This window comes from Diaporthe citri (genome assembly GCF_014595645.1).
Source record: "Diaporthe citri strain NFHF-8-4 chromosome Unknown scaffold_1, whole genome shotgun sequence".
Taxonomy (NCBI): Eukaryota; Fungi; Ascomycota; class Sordariomycetes; order Diaporthales; family Diaporthaceae; genus Diaporthe; species Diaporthe citri.
The window spans coordinates 1,098,971-1,114,445 of record NW_025064846.1 but is presented as its reverse complement, the minus strand read 5'-3'; the positions used below and the strand labels follow the sequence as shown (position 1 = coordinate 1,114,445).

At 52.7% G+C, this 15,475-nt stretch overlaps 8 protein-coding genes across 8 annotated transcripts; 5 read left to right on the top strand and 3 right to left on the bottom strand.

Moving 5' to 3' along the window:
* Window positions 1–214: 214 nt before the first annotated feature.
* INS49_000311 (uncharacterized protein) lies at window positions 215–2,104 on the bottom strand (the record flags this gene model as incomplete). The annotated part of the gene is made up of 5 exons (XM_043161149.1): window positions 215–837; window positions 913–1,214; window positions 1,277–1,344; window positions 1,482–1,728; window positions 1,830–2,104. The coding sequence occupies 5 exons, from the start codon at window positions 2,102–2,104 to the stop codon at window positions 215–217; spliced, it is 1,515 nt and encodes a 504-aa protein (XP_043029655.1).
* Window positions 2,105–3,501: 1,397 nt separating this feature from the next.
* Window positions 3,502–4,268, top strand: INS49_000310 (uncharacterized protein; the record flags this gene model as incomplete). The annotated part of the gene is made up of 2 exons (XM_043161148.1): window positions 3,502–3,894; window positions 3,960–4,268. The coding sequence occupies 2 exons, from the start codon at window positions 3,502–3,504 to the stop codon at window positions 4,266–4,268; spliced, it is 702 nt and encodes a 233-aa protein (XP_043029654.1).
* Window positions 4,269–5,357: 1,089 nt separating this feature from the next.
* Window positions 5,358–7,025, top strand: INS49_000309 (uncharacterized protein; the record flags this gene model as incomplete). Its single annotated transcript, XM_043161147.1, has 1 exon — window positions 5,358–7,025. One exon carries the CDS (start codon window positions 5,358–5,360, stop codon window positions 7,023–7,025), a length of 1,668 nt encoding a protein of 555 aa, XP_043029653.1.
* An 898-nt stretch (window positions 7,026–7,923) lies between these two features.
* INS49_000308 (uncharacterized protein) lies at window positions 7,924–8,145 on the top strand (the record flags this gene model as incomplete). The annotated part of the gene is made up of 1 exon (XM_043161146.1): window positions 7,924–8,145. One exon carries the CDS (start codon window positions 7,924–7,926, stop codon window positions 8,143–8,145), a length of 222 nt encoding a protein of 73 aa, XP_043029652.1.
* A 426-nt stretch (window positions 8,146–8,571) lies between these two features.
* On the bottom strand, window positions 8,572–9,347 carry INS49_000307 (uncharacterized protein; the record flags this gene model as incomplete). The annotated part of the gene is made up of 2 exons (XM_043161145.1): window positions 8,572–9,074; window positions 9,131–9,347. The coding sequence occupies 2 exons, from the start codon at window positions 9,345–9,347 to the stop codon at window positions 8,572–8,574; spliced, it is 720 nt and encodes a 239-aa protein (XP_043029651.1).
* A 1,096-nt stretch (window positions 9,348–10,443) lies between these two features.
* INS49_000306 (uncharacterized protein) lies at window positions 10,444–11,593 on the top strand (the record flags this gene model as incomplete). Its single annotated transcript, XM_043161144.1, has 3 exons — window positions 10,444–10,715; window positions 10,877–11,183; window positions 11,288–11,593. 3 exons carry the CDS (start codon window positions 10,444–10,446, stop codon window positions 11,591–11,593), a joined length of 885 nt encoding a protein of 294 aa, XP_043029650.1.
* Window positions 11,594–12,576: 983 nt separating this feature from the next.
* INS49_000305 (uncharacterized protein) lies at window positions 12,577–13,034 on the top strand (the record flags this gene model as incomplete). The annotated part of the gene is made up of 2 exons (XM_043161143.1): window positions 12,577–12,925; window positions 12,985–13,034. 2 exons carry the CDS (start codon window positions 12,577–12,579, stop codon window positions 13,032–13,034), a joined length of 399 nt encoding a protein of 132 aa, XP_043029649.1.
* A 956-nt stretch (window positions 13,035–13,990) lies between these two features.
* Window positions 13,991–15,320, bottom strand: INS49_000304 (uncharacterized protein; the record flags this gene model as incomplete). The annotated part of the gene is made up of 4 exons (XM_043161142.1): window positions 13,991–14,468; window positions 14,570–14,928; window positions 14,988–15,089; window positions 15,171–15,320. 4 exons carry the CDS (start codon window positions 15,318–15,320, stop codon window positions 13,991–13,993), a joined length of 1,089 nt encoding a protein of 362 aa, XP_043029648.1.
* Window positions 15,321–15,475: the final 155 nt, after the last annotated feature.

Below are 15,475 nucleotides of genomic sequence, written 5' to 3'. Positions count from 1 at the left end.
TGCACACAGGGAGCATCACTTCACCGTCTGTAGTCACCTATCCGTGTCTCCATCACTAGGGTTGATGTCTCAGTTTGGCTTTGGTACTCTTTCACAAGTAAGGCGAGCTTGCAGGGGCTTGGTACCCGGCGGGATGAACCACAGGCTTGACATAGAGAGGTTGCTGTTTTTTCATGAACTGTAGCCTAGCAAATGAAGCAGTTCAGGGAACATCTTATAAACTCTTCACAGCCATTGTGCGATCGTATCTCATGACGCTCTGACACAACACCTCTGCACCTAAGGCACAGTCCTCGGGGCTCGTCCACTCCTCGGGATGGTGGCTGACTCCGTTCTTGCTCGGCACAAAGATCATGGACGTCGGGCAGCGCTTGCTGGCGTAAACACTGTCATGGCCAGCCCCGCTCGTCATGTCCCTGAACAGCTGCTCATCACCCAGGACAGACTTCGCCGCCGCCCTCACCGCGGATATACAGTCCTGGTGGAACAGCACAGCCGGGCTCTCAAAGTCCGTCTTCCAGGTGACAGACAGCGGCAGCCCTTCTCGTTGGCTCTGCGGAGAGGGACCACCGTCGCCGTCGATGGAGCCGCGCCGCGCGAGGACCTCGAAGTCGCGCTTCAGCTCCGACTCCACGGCCTCGACGGCCGAGTCTGCCGCGGCGCGCACGTCCAGGCTGAAGCGGACGTGTCCTGGGACGGTGTTGACGCTGCCGGGTGAGAGGGTGAGGATGCCCGTTGAGGCGAGGGCGGAGTGCTTGGCCGCGACGCGGTTGGAGTGCGTGATCAGCTGCGACGCGAGGAGCAGGGCGTCGGCGCGGGCGGAGAATGGTGTGGTTCCTGTATGCGAGGCTGTCCAGCAGGTCAGCTATCATGATCTGAAAGGTGACGCGGCTCCAGTGACCATCAGCTCACCTCTTCCCTCAACATCGATGGTGAACCACTTGTACGCCTGCACTCCCTGCACCACGCCGATCTTCTGCTGCTGGGCTTCGAGGATCGGGCCTTGCTCGATGTGTAGCTCGAAGTGGGCCGCCATCGGCGTTGAGCGGTAGCTTGCTGGTATATCTCCCAGATAACCAATCCGCTCCAGCTCTGAGCGCATGGTTGCCGTACCGCCTCCCACTTCTTGGAGATTGTGTGCTCGCTCGAGTGGGATGTCTTCGGCCCAAACTCCTGATGAGCTCATGGACATTGGAAATCTCGCGCCCTCCTCGCTGCTTCATGTTAGCAAATTATTGATCCCTGCAATCTTGTGTTCACACTTGGGTCCGCTTACTTGGTCCAGTTAACGACGCCGATGGGGTGCTCCGTCTCCACCTGGTGATCACGGAGCAGGTTCAGCATCTGTAGGCATCATGGTCAGCTTTCCTCGCTCCTGAATTGCCGGGCATCTTCAAAGTGCATTATGGCACCGATTGAAGGTTCGGTTTGACCAGAGCTGCTTTCAGAGGACCAGTCTCCTTGTGCACACAGTGACGTACTTCAACACCTGCTTGGATTCCCAAAATGCCGTCATACCGGCCAGCAGCAGGTTGAGTATCTAGGTGCGATCCCGCAAAGATCGGGGCAACGTCACTTCTGCGCCCTGGCCTGACGGCGAACGTGTTCCCCATTGCGTCCACAGTGACGGAACAGCCGAGAGACTTTGTCGTTTCCACGAACCAGTCTCGGGCTTGTTTGTCTGTGTCTGACAGCGCAAGGCGGGACATGCCGGTCTCGGTTGGCTTACTGGATGTTGAAGGAATGTGTCAGCCCTGCTTCTCTTTCAATGGCCGCAAATATCATGAGAGGCAGAAATAGCCCTCAAGCGCCAGCCTAGCAGACTTGACAAGAAATGAAATGCCTGCCTTCCCCATCTGAGGCCCGTGCCGAATCTGCAAGTATGGTGCAGCGTGTCCATCAGCCTCCGCCCATCGACCTTGACAGCTGCCAGGTCAGACTCTTTCATGTCGGCCGTCTTGATCCATCTCGGACCTGAGGCACTGAAGCGCCTCCTCGACAAATCGTAACATCTCGCCGGCGATGCTCTCTTCAACGCGGTTTGGCCGGACGGACTGCGCCAGCACAGGTCCCTGAGCACTGCTGCGGAATTCCGAACGAGCATGGCTGTATGCTTTGGATCTGAGGAGGAAGGCTTTTCCCAGGTCCTCGTGAAAAGCAAAAGCAAGAATCGCGACTTTTGACCTGTTGACACGAGGAGACGCCCGTCGTCGGGAGCGGGGTTGCCGCCGGCGCTCGGTGCTCGCCCATGGCGGAGATGAGCGTGCCGAGATAAGCGGCGGACGTCGGGCTAGCTGCCGGGCAGGACTGCGTCCAGCGTGCATGCTCAAGTGCGCATAAAAGTCTTGTCTCTCGCACAGAATTTGCGATCTGTTTTGCTACCTGTACTGATCCCCATTGTTTCAAATGCAGCTAAAAGAACAAAAAAAGGCTTCCGTCGAGCTCATCTTTTTGTTGACCGGGACTCTTTCTTTGAGCTCATCTCTTCGGAAGATCGCCAAGGCTCCTTGGTGGAGCGTTGGGCATTGAAGACTCATTTCACTGACGAGCACGAGAGTCCGCTGGTGTAGCCTAAAGCGAGGCTTTGTCCAGATGGTTGTTGTAAGACCAGCAGGGATTCGAAGAGTGTGCTTGAAACCATGAGTTCCACTGACTGAGACCTGAGAGACTGAATTCCCCGATCCCGAGGATTACGAACACAAGAATACTCTTCTCGCAATCACTTGAAAGCACAAGTAATTCAAGTACAATTCAAAGCACTTAGGACCATGTCAGGGCGTGGCAGTGCTTTGAGCCAGTTGGGGGTACGTGTACCTAGGTAGTTAGCCCACAGCGTTGTTTTACTCAGAAAAGTATTGTCACTTGAGTATTAACGTTCCTACCCTTCAATATCCTCGCGGTATTGGTTGTGATTGAAGTCTATGGCGAGATTCTGAGGCCCTGCGCGCAAGAAGGTAGCCGGGTACTCGATGGCGGCCAGCACTTGAGCGAGCTTGGTTCCCAACTCTTGGGAGAAAAGGGCAATCAAGGGTAAGTTGGCTCCACACATGTATCTAACAGAATTTTTATTGAGAGTTGAGCGTTATAATTACTCTCATTGTCTATGTCTGTCAGAAACTCGACATGTCTGCCATCTTGTGGAAGCCAAGACGGCTCGGGAGTGGCCGCATCACATGGACGGAAATGGTTGATGTCGATATGACTTCAGATTCCATGCAGGTCTCAACTACGTCACGGCCACGGCCCTTTGAACTTGATGCCCGTGGGTAAGCACCACAAACGCCACATTAGAACGATGAATCATTAGCCTGGCTCTATTTGAGCAAGCGACGTATATATAAATAAATGAATATATTAGATAGATGGCAGTTTCCTACAGTAATAATCGCCACTGCTGCAGTACTCACGCGCTCACATCTCCGGACCAACCTTAGTCAGATCAGAGCTCTCAAATTTCAACACCACTTTCGTGCCGCTAGATATCTCCACAACACAGTGACAATGTCCGCGCAAGCGCCAAGTCAACACGGAGCCGACTCCGGAAAAGTCAACTTCCCGACGGATGCATCCTTGCCAGGGGAGTACTTCGAAGTCCGCCAGACACACCCGACTGGTGATTACAAGCCAGACCCATCCAAGTCTCTTCCTCTGTCAGCTGCACGTCAGTCGCTTCTGGATGATATCATTGCGTTGTATGAGATGAAGCCTTCGGTGGATCGTGTGAAGCGATACACTCCAGACTGCGTGTACAACGACCAGTTTGTCTATGCCAATGATCGATATAAGATGGCTGGCCAGTGGTTTGCACTGCCCAAACTTTTTGCTGGGGCAAAAAGCCACGGATACGAGGTTGTGACCAACGACCGAGATCTGATTCAATTCAAGCACGAGGAGGTATGCTTGACCTCTCAACCCGGCCATGCTGTCTCGAGACACACCCATAAGCTGACCTACCCCAGGAATGGACTTTCAAGGTTATTCCAAAAACGGCCGTGGTAAATGCGATTGTTAGCCTGTCTCTGGACCCGGCGACCATCGACAGTGACTTCATCCGGGTCAAGTACCACAAAGACCAGGCAAATGAGAAAGACTATTCAAACGAGGGATTCGGCGCTGTCATCAAGAAGTTCCAGGCAGATAAAGTCGTCCACCTCATGGATAGTCCCGAGGTGAAGCAGTTCGAAGCAGACAAGGATGCTGGCAAGGAGAAGAGGCGAACTTACGGAACGGGTGAAAAGGAGGGCGATGCCCCTGTGAAGGACCTGTGAGAAAGAAACACGATGAGAGACGTCTCAAATTCTAAATTCTGACTGAAGTGACAAATTTTGGATTTTCCAAAATGCTGAAGCACACCAGCACACGCCGTGAACACATGATTACACGCTGTGACATCAAAACATCAAATTTCCTTCGTCCTGTGAATTAAGACAGGCCGTGCTGTACACAGTATCGACTTTCAATTTGCAGTGCTCAGGCATACGGTTTGTATCCAGCGCTTTCGGGACGGGTTGAGATAGCCCCAATTGATTGCGACCTTAGTATGTTACAGCGGGTTTTAAAATTCACTAGCATCACATTCAAGCAGCAAGGCAGATGAGAGCTACGGTACAAGGGCAGCCGTGTTTTTTGGACAGTGATTAAGCTGCTTGGGCCGAACTGCTGGCATCCACGCATGCCTTCCTCCCAAATGAAAACATGTTGCGCAACTTGGGAAGGAGCAACCTCGGAGTGGACTGTCCAAGATGGGTTGCTCAGACAGCCTCTCGTTGCTGGCGACTGCCATACCCTTAGCTCCTTTCAGTCACGAACCATATCAAAAGACCTCCGCTGGGTCGGCTGACCTTGGCTGGGTGTTTCTGGACAGATGACTCTCAAATGAAGACCGTGTTTATGGAAAATTGACTAGCATTTTCTTTGGTGGCCCGATGGTTCTGAGAAAGAGACTAATCAGGAACTGTGTCATTGCTTCAGGGACAGTCTAGTTACCGTCTTCCAGATTTTATACGGGGCGCCATGGTGGTGCATGCTATGCTCGCTCAGCTGCCTCACTCGATCGTGGCCCTCCCATTCTCTCCATTCTCCCACTCTCTCGCCCGCTCCTTCCATTCCCCGCGGGCCTGCGCAGTTTGAACTGCAATCCATCGCGCTGTCAGTCCTTGCTTCAACGTCCCTTGACACCACAAGCAGGCACTGCGTCACCCGCCTTCCTTTCTTTGGGAACATAGATACGTTAGTACCCATGATATTTTGCACCAACGGAAAGCCCAAGAGGAACACGCACGACGTCGCACACCCTGCACTGAACATCTCCTGGAGCCAACGACACCTCTGCCTCCCTGCCACTTTCAGCCGCCATCATGAAACTCGCTCAGGTTGCTGCCCTTTTGCTCGCTGTGGGGACCACTGTCGCCCATGAGCTGACCCCCTACGAATGGAGGCACCAATGTCCACAGCTCGAATCTCTTAACCCCAAAACTGGCAAGCAACTTTCCGGCCTCGATGAGTACCTCAAATCCGAAAAGTTCCTTGACATCTCCGTCGCGCGCTTGTCTGGAGCTGTCCAGATCGACACCACCAGCCAGACGCCATGGCAGGATTTGCCTGGCGAAGACCCTGTGTGGCAACATATGTCTGAGTTTCGCGAGTACCTCAAGAAAACATTCCCTCTGGTCCACCGGCACCTGGACCTTGAGCGAGTCAACAAGCATGGTCTCATTTACACATGGAAGGGAACGAATTCATCTTTGAAGCCATCTCTCTTCCTCGCCCACCAAGACGTCGTCCCCGTGCCAGAGGAAACAGTACCTGAATGGGAGCACCCTCCATTCAGTGGATTCTTCGACGGAAAGTATGTGTGGGGCAGGGGTGCGATCGACAGCAAGACCACACTCATTGCGAGCATGTCAGCTGTTGAGTCATTGCTCAGATTTGACTACACCCCCCAGAGAACACTGGTCTTGGCATTTGGCTTCGACGAGGAGATCTCTGGGCTCCAGGGAGCCAAGAAAATTGCTGAAAATCTTGTGAAGCGATATGGAAAGAGCGGGATAGCCCTGCTCGTTGATGAGGGCCCTGGCATAGTCCATCATAAAGAGCTTCGCACGACCTACGCCGTTCCGGGATTGGCTGAGAAAGGTCTCTTCAACGCAAACATCTCCGTACATATGGAGTCTGGCCACAGCGCTCTCTCAGCTGATTATGATGAGAACTCCATCGCTGTCGTGGCTGCTCTCATCGAGCGATTTCACGAACATCCGATGCACGGCGAAGTCCAAGCACATGACCCATTCCTACAAGCAGTTTTCTGCCTGGGGCAGCACGCCGGGTTGGAAGACAAGTGGGTGGAATATTTCAAGCGCATCGACCAGAATGAGACAGTCATCAATGACGTTCTGCCCTTCGTCATCGACATGATGCCACATTTGAAGCCGCTTGTTGATAACACTCAATCTCTGGCCATGATTCATGGAGGAAACAAGATCAATGTTCTCCCTGAACGCACAGTACTGTCGATCAATCACCGCCTGCATCTCGGTACTTCCGTTGAGCAAGCCAAGAGTCACCTGGAGCAGATCATCAAGGACCACATAGCAGATACGAATGGGGCGAAAGATGAACCGAAACTCACTTTCCGCGGCTGGTCTGACCCTGAGGTCGCTGATTCGATCAAACTGACGGCACTCCCGGGGGCCTTGGAGCCATCGCCGGTCACTTCGTTTTCAGTCAACGGCACGACCCCATACGGTGTTCTACAGGGCACAATCCGAAGCGTGTACGGAGACAGTAACTTGACACTTGTGGCTCCAGTGACCATGCCTGCCAACACCGACTCCCGGCACTACTGGGATCTCACAGAACACATCTTCCGCTTCAGCCCCGGGCACGACATGGCGGACCCCACCGATAACCAGATTTACAGCAACGCGCACAAAAAGAACGAGCGCGCAAATATCATCGGGCATGTCAACGGTGTGAAATGGTACTCCACATTCATACGGAATATGGATGAGGCGGACTTACCTTGAAAAGGTGCTCTGAGCAGGTGTCTACCAAGAGTTCGGCTCGACCAGGGCTATGTGCCGTATTGCACAAGGAAGGTGGCATTGTAGACCTCGGATTCCCACACAGCTGGGACAAGTACATGATACCTAATTACCAGTCATTAGTATTAATAAAATATCTCCTATCATATGGAGTGATGCCCGATCGTTTGTACATGTTTCTAGTCAGTGATGTCAAACTGTGACAAGGTCAACTGCGTTATTGGCCCAAAAAGGCGAACACCCTCATAAACCCGAGTGAAAGTAATCCATAGGCGCAAGATATTGAGTCCCTACACGCCCTCACGAATCTTTGCAATGCTGCAGAGGTCCCCTTCCGACACAGAAGTGGGAACACCTCGGCAAGAGATAGAGAAACAACTAAGTTTGGAGGAGTGAAACTGCCAGAGACTCCACTAAAAAAATCCAGGTCCGAATATTTGTGATATGTTCCACTTCCCCCCCGTGCCCACCTGTTGCTGTTCTGCTGTATGCATAATTGTCCATTCCATGCCAAGGCACTTGCCAGATCATAAAGCCTCCACATGAATGTGTAGGAAGGGTCAGAATTGGATATGCCTTGCTCTAACTGATGATGGAATAGCCAGCTCTCTCATCGATTTCCAGAGGTCACTCCAGTCGCTAGGCCCCTGATTGTACATTGCGTACCACCTGCTTAGCCGTGTCACGCGTCCAGTGGTGTCAGTGTCAACAACTTCCATGTATAAATAGATCTTCTCCCTTCAGGAAACTCGGTCCAGCTCTCTTGTTCTTTCCATCGGCATCACAACAACCAACGCTTTCAGACCACAACAATAACGAAAAGAAACTCCCAAAACCACGAAATTTCACCAGAACACCGTTCTCCGTACCAAAAACAACAATGTCTTCCAAGACCACCCACAGCCAGACTAGCGCCTCCGGCGCTAAGAGCTCAACCTCGGAGGGACAGAAGGGAAGTTCTGGTGCCTCTGGGGAGTCTCAGAAGGATGAGGCAACCTTCAGCAACATTGACAAGAAGGGATTGGAGGAGTGGTCTCATCAAGAGCGTAAGGATCGTGAGGAGAAGCGCCAGAAGAAGCCGAAGGCTGACGGGGAGGAGTAGACCGCGGAGGCTTTGTACCACGCTCAGGAACAAGCCCGGGAGGATCATCGGTATGCACACGCCGGGGTAATAATTGCTTGAGGATGCGCTACCATCAGAGCAGCTCAGTCTTACTCGAGGGCGGACAGGTCGTGTGCACGCCTGTCCTTAGACACGAACGTGTCTGGGTTGGGAACAGAACAGAGGCATGAATCAGCAAATGGAATTGATCACTCAAACTACTTTGCCCTGTCCATTCTCTTCGAGCAAAGGTGTGACGACTTCAAGTTATGAAATCACTCGGCCCAGGCCTGAATGGTTTGATTCCAGCCAGGGTAATAAAACCCGGATATTTTGTTTCCCGTGCAACAAGTTAAGCTCGGAAAGCCGCTCTTGTGCTTATCTTCCCATGTCCTAGACACAATTTCAAATTCTGACACTCGTAAATTATTCAAATTCAGCCATCAGCTTGTTGTTTTCCACTCCTATAGGGAAGTCCTCCTCCAGGTGGGTCGTGTGGGCCCACGGCTTGAGGCCAACCTCCTCGCGGATCGTCGCGCTGAAGCACTTGCTCCAACCGAGCCTCGGGAAGGCCTTGTTGACGTCGACCTTGGTATCCAGGTGGACGATCTCCGGGTTGTCTCCCATGTTGTCGTAGACGGTCGCCAGCTGGATCAGCTGGCCGAGGAAGGTAATGGTGCCGGTCGACCCCAGGTCTTGGTGGCGGATGACGGCCTCGGCCACAGCCTCTGCCTGAGATTTTGGAGCCTCGAGCTGTTTGCCTACGAGGTCTAGTGCTAGGTATCCGCCGTAGAACTCGAAGGACAGCTGAGTCGCACGCAGATTGCCGTGGGTTGTTCCGATGTCATGGAGGAGAGCTGTCAAGGCCAACGTCGAGCGGGAAAGCGACTTGGCCAGGTCTGGAAACTGCTGTTCTAGAATCGCAGAGGCTATCACATGGCCCAATCAGTTTCACAAGTCAATATGACGAGCTGCTGTGCCATACCGAAATAGAATACTCTCATGGAGTGGTTGAACGTGGGAGCAGGCAAGTTCTCTTTCGCATGCTTCCGGACCTTGGCAACAATATCGTCAGATGGGAACTGGATGTCCTTGACCAGGAGGGCGGTCGGCCTATTGATGTAAGGCTTGCCGGCCAATAGAGCCTTGTGATCCCTCACAACCGGAGTCCATCCGTGAATCGCGATTTCGTTATTGGCCATCACTGCTTGTTCTGAGCTGCATCGTTTAATGCGGAGAGCAGGTAGGTGAGACGCATTCTCAAATGTGGTCTCAAAATGCGTGCGTCCGGAAAAGAAACACTTATATACTCACTCCCACGTACCCATCTAGAGCATTTACATGAAGGGCGTTGCGATGCGTTCAGAATCGGTCATCAAGCCTATAAAAGAATGGTGAAATCATCGCGTCACGACGACTGCATGTCCTTACTAAGTCCCCTGGGGCCTGCCTGGATCGTGGGTATGATCCGTACGCGGAGGTCGTCTTAGCTAACTATAGTAAGTAAAAGAGTGAGTAATCTATATGCCCGGAAATGCGTTCCTCGGTCCTGTGAGTCAAATCTGCAGTGTCACATCCATATATCCCCCACCTTAAGAGGGACAGCACTCGGTTCGGGGACACTAGGAATGTGGGGAGAGTGCTAAAGTGCTACCAACATGACCAGCACGAGGCCCAAAGATTAGGTATGGCTTCAAACCGCCATGTTCTGTGCTATCCTGTGTGATTGAAACGTATCGGTTTATGTGATACTTTTTGCCAGCGCTCTGCACTGCGGCTTGGGTGATTTCCGCGGTGGAAGCATCCTGGCAGAGCAGAGCATCTCTGTAGAAAGTGGCTGGCTAGAATGAGCGTGTAAAGGTGTCTAATTACCTCCAGAGACCAGGGGACTCAACATATGAATAATGGACATTACGCTAATGTCTGGCTGTAGCAAGATGGTCATACATTTTACGAGAGCGCTTTGGTGGAATGATACCTGAGCGGTTGTTGTCGTGATCGGCCAACGGGTCATCAGGATCACCGGCATCTTCCGTGCCCCGGGGGGGGACCAGTCACACCCGTTGGTGCATCTTACATGCTTAGCCAACAGGCCCGCGCACACAAATATGACGAGTCACTCGAAGAATCGAGGCGAAATGAGACTACTTATCGCCTCGGCTTGACATTTTTTTCATCATCGAAAAGCATTGTCTTAAGAACCCTACACCATACCAACTTTTTCAGTCACCGCCCGGCCTGCGCGTTCAGTATTGAAGCTGACCACGTCCTGGGCAACGGACCACTCGCACTTGTGCCATGGCAAACTTGACGAGGGTTGGCCTGGGCATTGCCGTCCTCGGCGCAGTGCTCAGTCAGCTCTCTATAACCCAAAGCATATGGACTGTGCTGAAATTGGGTCTCGCAATTGGCAAGGTTTTGCAACCCATCAGCGACTTCCCTTCATACCAATGCCGTCGGGTCCATGACCCGCTTCTCCAGGCGTGCGAAGACATGTGGTTGTCCGAGGCCACGCGGCAGCTGTTCCTCGCTTGTTCCGACTCGGATGCCCGGAACAGGTGGATGCCCAGGTACGTCGTGATCTGCGAGTTATTCCCGGACTGTTAACTACGTTTGAAAATTTGACCGAGTCGAAGTGAGACAAAGCTTGATCTAGCTGGACGTTCGACCAGGGATGCGATCATCGTCATGGATATAGAGACCTTGGATTTCAAGTCGACTTCCATGACAGGACTGCAGGCGACGGTATCATCAACTTTGCAGGCTTTGCGGGAATAGAACTGGATGAGGGTGCTTCCGAGCTCCTTATCACGAATTTTCGCCCATCGGTCGACAGCAATGGGGAGATCGTGCCAGCCCAGGCTGCCGTGGGTGGTAATGCCACAATCGAGGTCTTCAGGCTTCTTCCGAACACCGACAGTCTTCAACACATGCGTACAGTGGCAGATCCTGCTATTGCAACGCCGAACAGGGTGGCAGCTGCGGAGGGCAAAGGTTTCTATATCACCAACGATCATGGCCAGAATAAGATAGGTTGGGTAGGTTCCGTCTGAGAGTTGTCCGTTGTATCGGAGGGTGACGGTTCAAGTCGTCTGAGTCCTCGTGAAGCACAAGGCTGATCTTGATTTTCATAATTATCCAGGGAAATGCCCTCTCGCCGATTCTCCTCACAGGAGACGTCACATTCTGCCCAGACGGGCCCTCCAGCCCATGTAGGGTCGTCTCGGAAGGCTACGGCTACCCAAACGGTTTGATCCGGAGCCGCGTGGACGGACTGATATACGTGCCCGAGTCCGCGCAAGGCGGAATAACGGTGCTTCGACCAACGGCAGACAACTCCCTGGAGGTCATATATAAGATAGATCTTCCGTACGCGATCGATAATCTTTCCGAAGACCAAGATGGTACCCTATGGGCGGCGGTTTTACCGAGGGGCATCGAGATCTAGAAGCAGGCCGAAAACCCGCACCGTTATTTCCCGTCTTCCTCTGTGTTCAAGCTCTCCTGAGAAACGGGAGGAAAATTCATCACGGAGAAGGTCCTCGAGGACAGCGAGGGGAGCGTCTTGCCGGGAACTACCACCGTGGTTCATGATGCAAGAACAGGGAGGTTATTCCTGAGTGGTACGTACACACATCAAGACCAACCTGCAATGTGCTAAAATCGCTGAATAGGAGCCTTCTCCCCTTTCATCACCATTTGCGATGGTACTAAATGAATGGGTTTGCGCTTCTGCCAGAGCCGATCCAAGTTCAGGGCTGAGGCATGCGTTGGTGTCGAACTTTCCGCCTCAACTGTGATGTACCGAGGACTTCTCTCCCCATAGAAGGCTTCTTGTTCATAAAGGAAATTCACCTTAGAGTGTGACACTCAGTCTGAGACCTTACATATAGCGAGCTATACTAGTGCGATCTGTGTCACCTCCCCCAGTGCCTGAGTTGTGGCATTCATCGCCGAAGTTTTGTTCCCTCCACTGGCAGATTGATTCGATCCATTGAAGTATCCCACTCTCTCAAACGCTCCCTGCACTTCTTTTCTATGAGTTTGGCGCAGTATCAAAAAACATTCATACCCCAGAACGTTGAGCATCGTGAATTCACCGGGCACTTGAGGTGCACTTGTGCCCTCATCAGAACTGTCCTCGATACATTCTGGAGCCCTCCTGATTTGACAACACCCACAGTCTGCATCGCTTGAGCACCTAGAAGGTATTGTCTACTCCTCCCCAAATTGCCCTGTCACATCCACCAACTGACAGTGCGTGTTAAGTAGACATACTTGTCGTTTGCCTGTATTATACCTGACAGCACCGCTCATTTCCTTCATCTCAATACTCTACGTCACCGCTAGACACTGCCGCCTCGACATGGTCGCAGCACCAGGTCTCCGGAACTGAAGTAGTCCATATCAAACATCCCTCGCAATTCAAAGATGTCTGAACCAGAGGAGGGCTCCTTTGTCCGCTTCATGCAGCTCCCATTGGAGATCAGACACATGGTGTGGAGTGAAGCCTGGGCCGACCGCAAGCCTGAGATCTGCACTCATTTCTACACCAGAAGCCCCACCAAAGGCCTGCCCGGCTTTCCTCCGACACAGCTGATCGTCGACGTCGACGTCGCCTTGATGCACGCATGCAGCGAGTCACGAGCCTTCCTCACCTCAAAAGCTGGTGGTGTGCGATTCCGCTACTCTCTGGCCGCAAAGCGCAATGTGCCCTGCCGGGCCTTCGACCCGGCGCTGGACACACTCTACCTTGGAGGGCACAACGTCGAAGACGCAAGTGAGTATTTCCTCGGTGATGCCAGCCTTCTCACGCACATTTATATGCCATATTCTTAGTCTACGTCACTGCTCCGCTCCCGAAGGAGGGCGACTGTAGGGATACTTGACAGATGACATCCCAATCCATCCCTGACCTCTATAAAACTTCCTTCTCACCAATTTTTGAGCTGACTGGTATTACTGTAGTATGGAAGAACGAGCGTTTTCATCGGCGTACTCGGTACCGCACTGACACTCTGCCAGAGCCCCCCAACAATGAATTTGTGGACTGCTGGAAAGCGGTCCAAAACATAGCACTGCAGCCTGGTGTACTGTTCCCCAGCAGCCATATCTCCCTTACAATTTCTGAAACTCGAGCTGGCATCGCGGCAACTTTCCCTCAGCTACGAAAGATCTCGATTGTGGTGAACCCCTTTGTGGATCTGGAAAACTCAATCATCGGCGAGACAGTTGTGTGCCCCCCAACCAGTCGTTGCAGACTCGTCAAAGCTGCCGGAGACACTTCCTGGCCTGCAAGAGACTGGCAGCCCAGAAAACACTGGCTCGATACTATTCGCGGTGAAATCGAGCTGCTTCGGGCGCCAGATCACGCGATACCAGTATCAGTCCAAATTTTCGAAGTCTACGTCGGTCGGAAGGGACGCAAGAAGTGGAAGAAACACCCCTCGTGAAGTCGAGGTCTTTCGAAGGCACCAGTGGATGGGGCGCGGGGCCGCGGGTGAGGAGCAGTGCTGTGGTAACCTCATGCTTGGTGTTCTGAGGACTGTATTCGAGGAAATTGGTGGCAGCGGTTGTCAACACAGAATCGGAAGAAGACGATGAAGGGGCGAAGGCTCTGGCACTTTGACTCAGTTCATTGAATTGAAACTGAAACTTGTTCGAGGGTACCCAGGTCAATATTACTTATTTCTAGATAGGTCTTCAATACATGAACGCCAACCTGCAAGCCCTCCACGTCCACTGACTCAACATGATGTTCTAGTTGAGCTGTGGCGGGAATGTTGATACAAAACCAGGACAAAGCAAACCAGGCATACCCTCCCTACTCAAACAATGCCGCGTCTCAGGCGGAAGCACCCACATCTTCATGCGTCTTCGCATCAACCAACCTCTTGTGGCTCTCGGAGCTGCCATTGTATGCTTCCGCGAGGTACAAGGGCTGTTGAGCTTGGCCCTCGGCAGTGTATTCGCTGCGGACCTCGACCTCGTTCCGGACACCAATGTTGCCCAGCTCGTTCGACTCTGTCGGCTCCGTCCAGTTCGACTTCTTGGACACACGGCTCGAAGTACCCTGACCAGAGTTTTTGGTGTCCTTGCTGCTGCCGCCGCTACCGTAGAGGGTGCTCGAGAGGGATGCCCATGATTTCGACACGAACCTCGTCAGCGGGCGCAGGGCAAGCACGGAGCTGGCGAAGATTGACAGCCCGTGCTCCGTGATTGCCCAGATCATGGCCAGGTACCACGTGGAGACTGAATTGTTGTCCCGGGGGTGGAATGTTTCGTAGTGAACTTGAAGCTTCATGATGGCGGCGATGGCGGCGCTGAAGGTATGGATTTCATCAGTAACGGGAATACCCGCCTTGGGGGACGTGTGGCCTCGACAACGGAGAATGGCATAACAAGGTAAAGGGTATCAACTCACAGAAGCCCAACACTGAACAGACAAACCACGCTCACTTTAAGAGCCCTCGATATTTGGACGTTCCAAAGAATGTAAATCGGTAGGAGCACATGGAAGATGTCGTAGATAACATAGGATGACTCCTGTGAGTAGAACGTGTTCTCGCACACCTTGTTGTTGATAACATACGGACTCTGCCTCATGCAGCCCAGCGAGAGAACGAAAGTGGTGATGACATTCCAAATAACACATGTGACAATGTCGATGATGATGATTGTTCTGACTTTTGGGCGGCTGTCAAGGCGATAGAGGACCAGTGCGACGCTTATCTTGACGACTCCGGATATCACAAAGCAGACAACGTACTTTGCGAAGTCGTACTGGAATTGTTCTCAGTGCCCTGTCACTAGGGGAAAGGGGATTTTTACGAGTTACCCACCCTCCTGGCCGTGGCATCATTATACCATGGCTCGTCTTCGGACGAGTCCCTGCCTGCCCTTACAGCCAGTAGGCACAGAGCCACAAACACCATCATGCCCGCCTGGAGTCCATGTGTCATTATACATTGCCGCTCAAAGCAGACCGGGGGTTGCCGATGATAGGAACAGCACCGCAGACTCACGTATGAAATGACAAGGGCGACATCATCCCATCCGAACGCTCCCTTTGTAAGCTTAGTCCGTACGAGCACGCGGAGTCCGACGGTGATTGTGCAGAGGACACTAAAGAAGATCAGAAGCCCGAGCAGCTGGTCGTACAGGTAGGAGTCCATGATGGATTCGCTGCGCACGCCTGATAGCGCCGGGTCCTTGGTGGGAGAAGAGCGAAGCTACGCGAATCACTGGCGGCTCCCAGCTTGCATATGTGGGCAAATTTGACACATATATGGGGCTGACAGAGTTCTTTGGGGGAAGTTCGAAAGCGAAT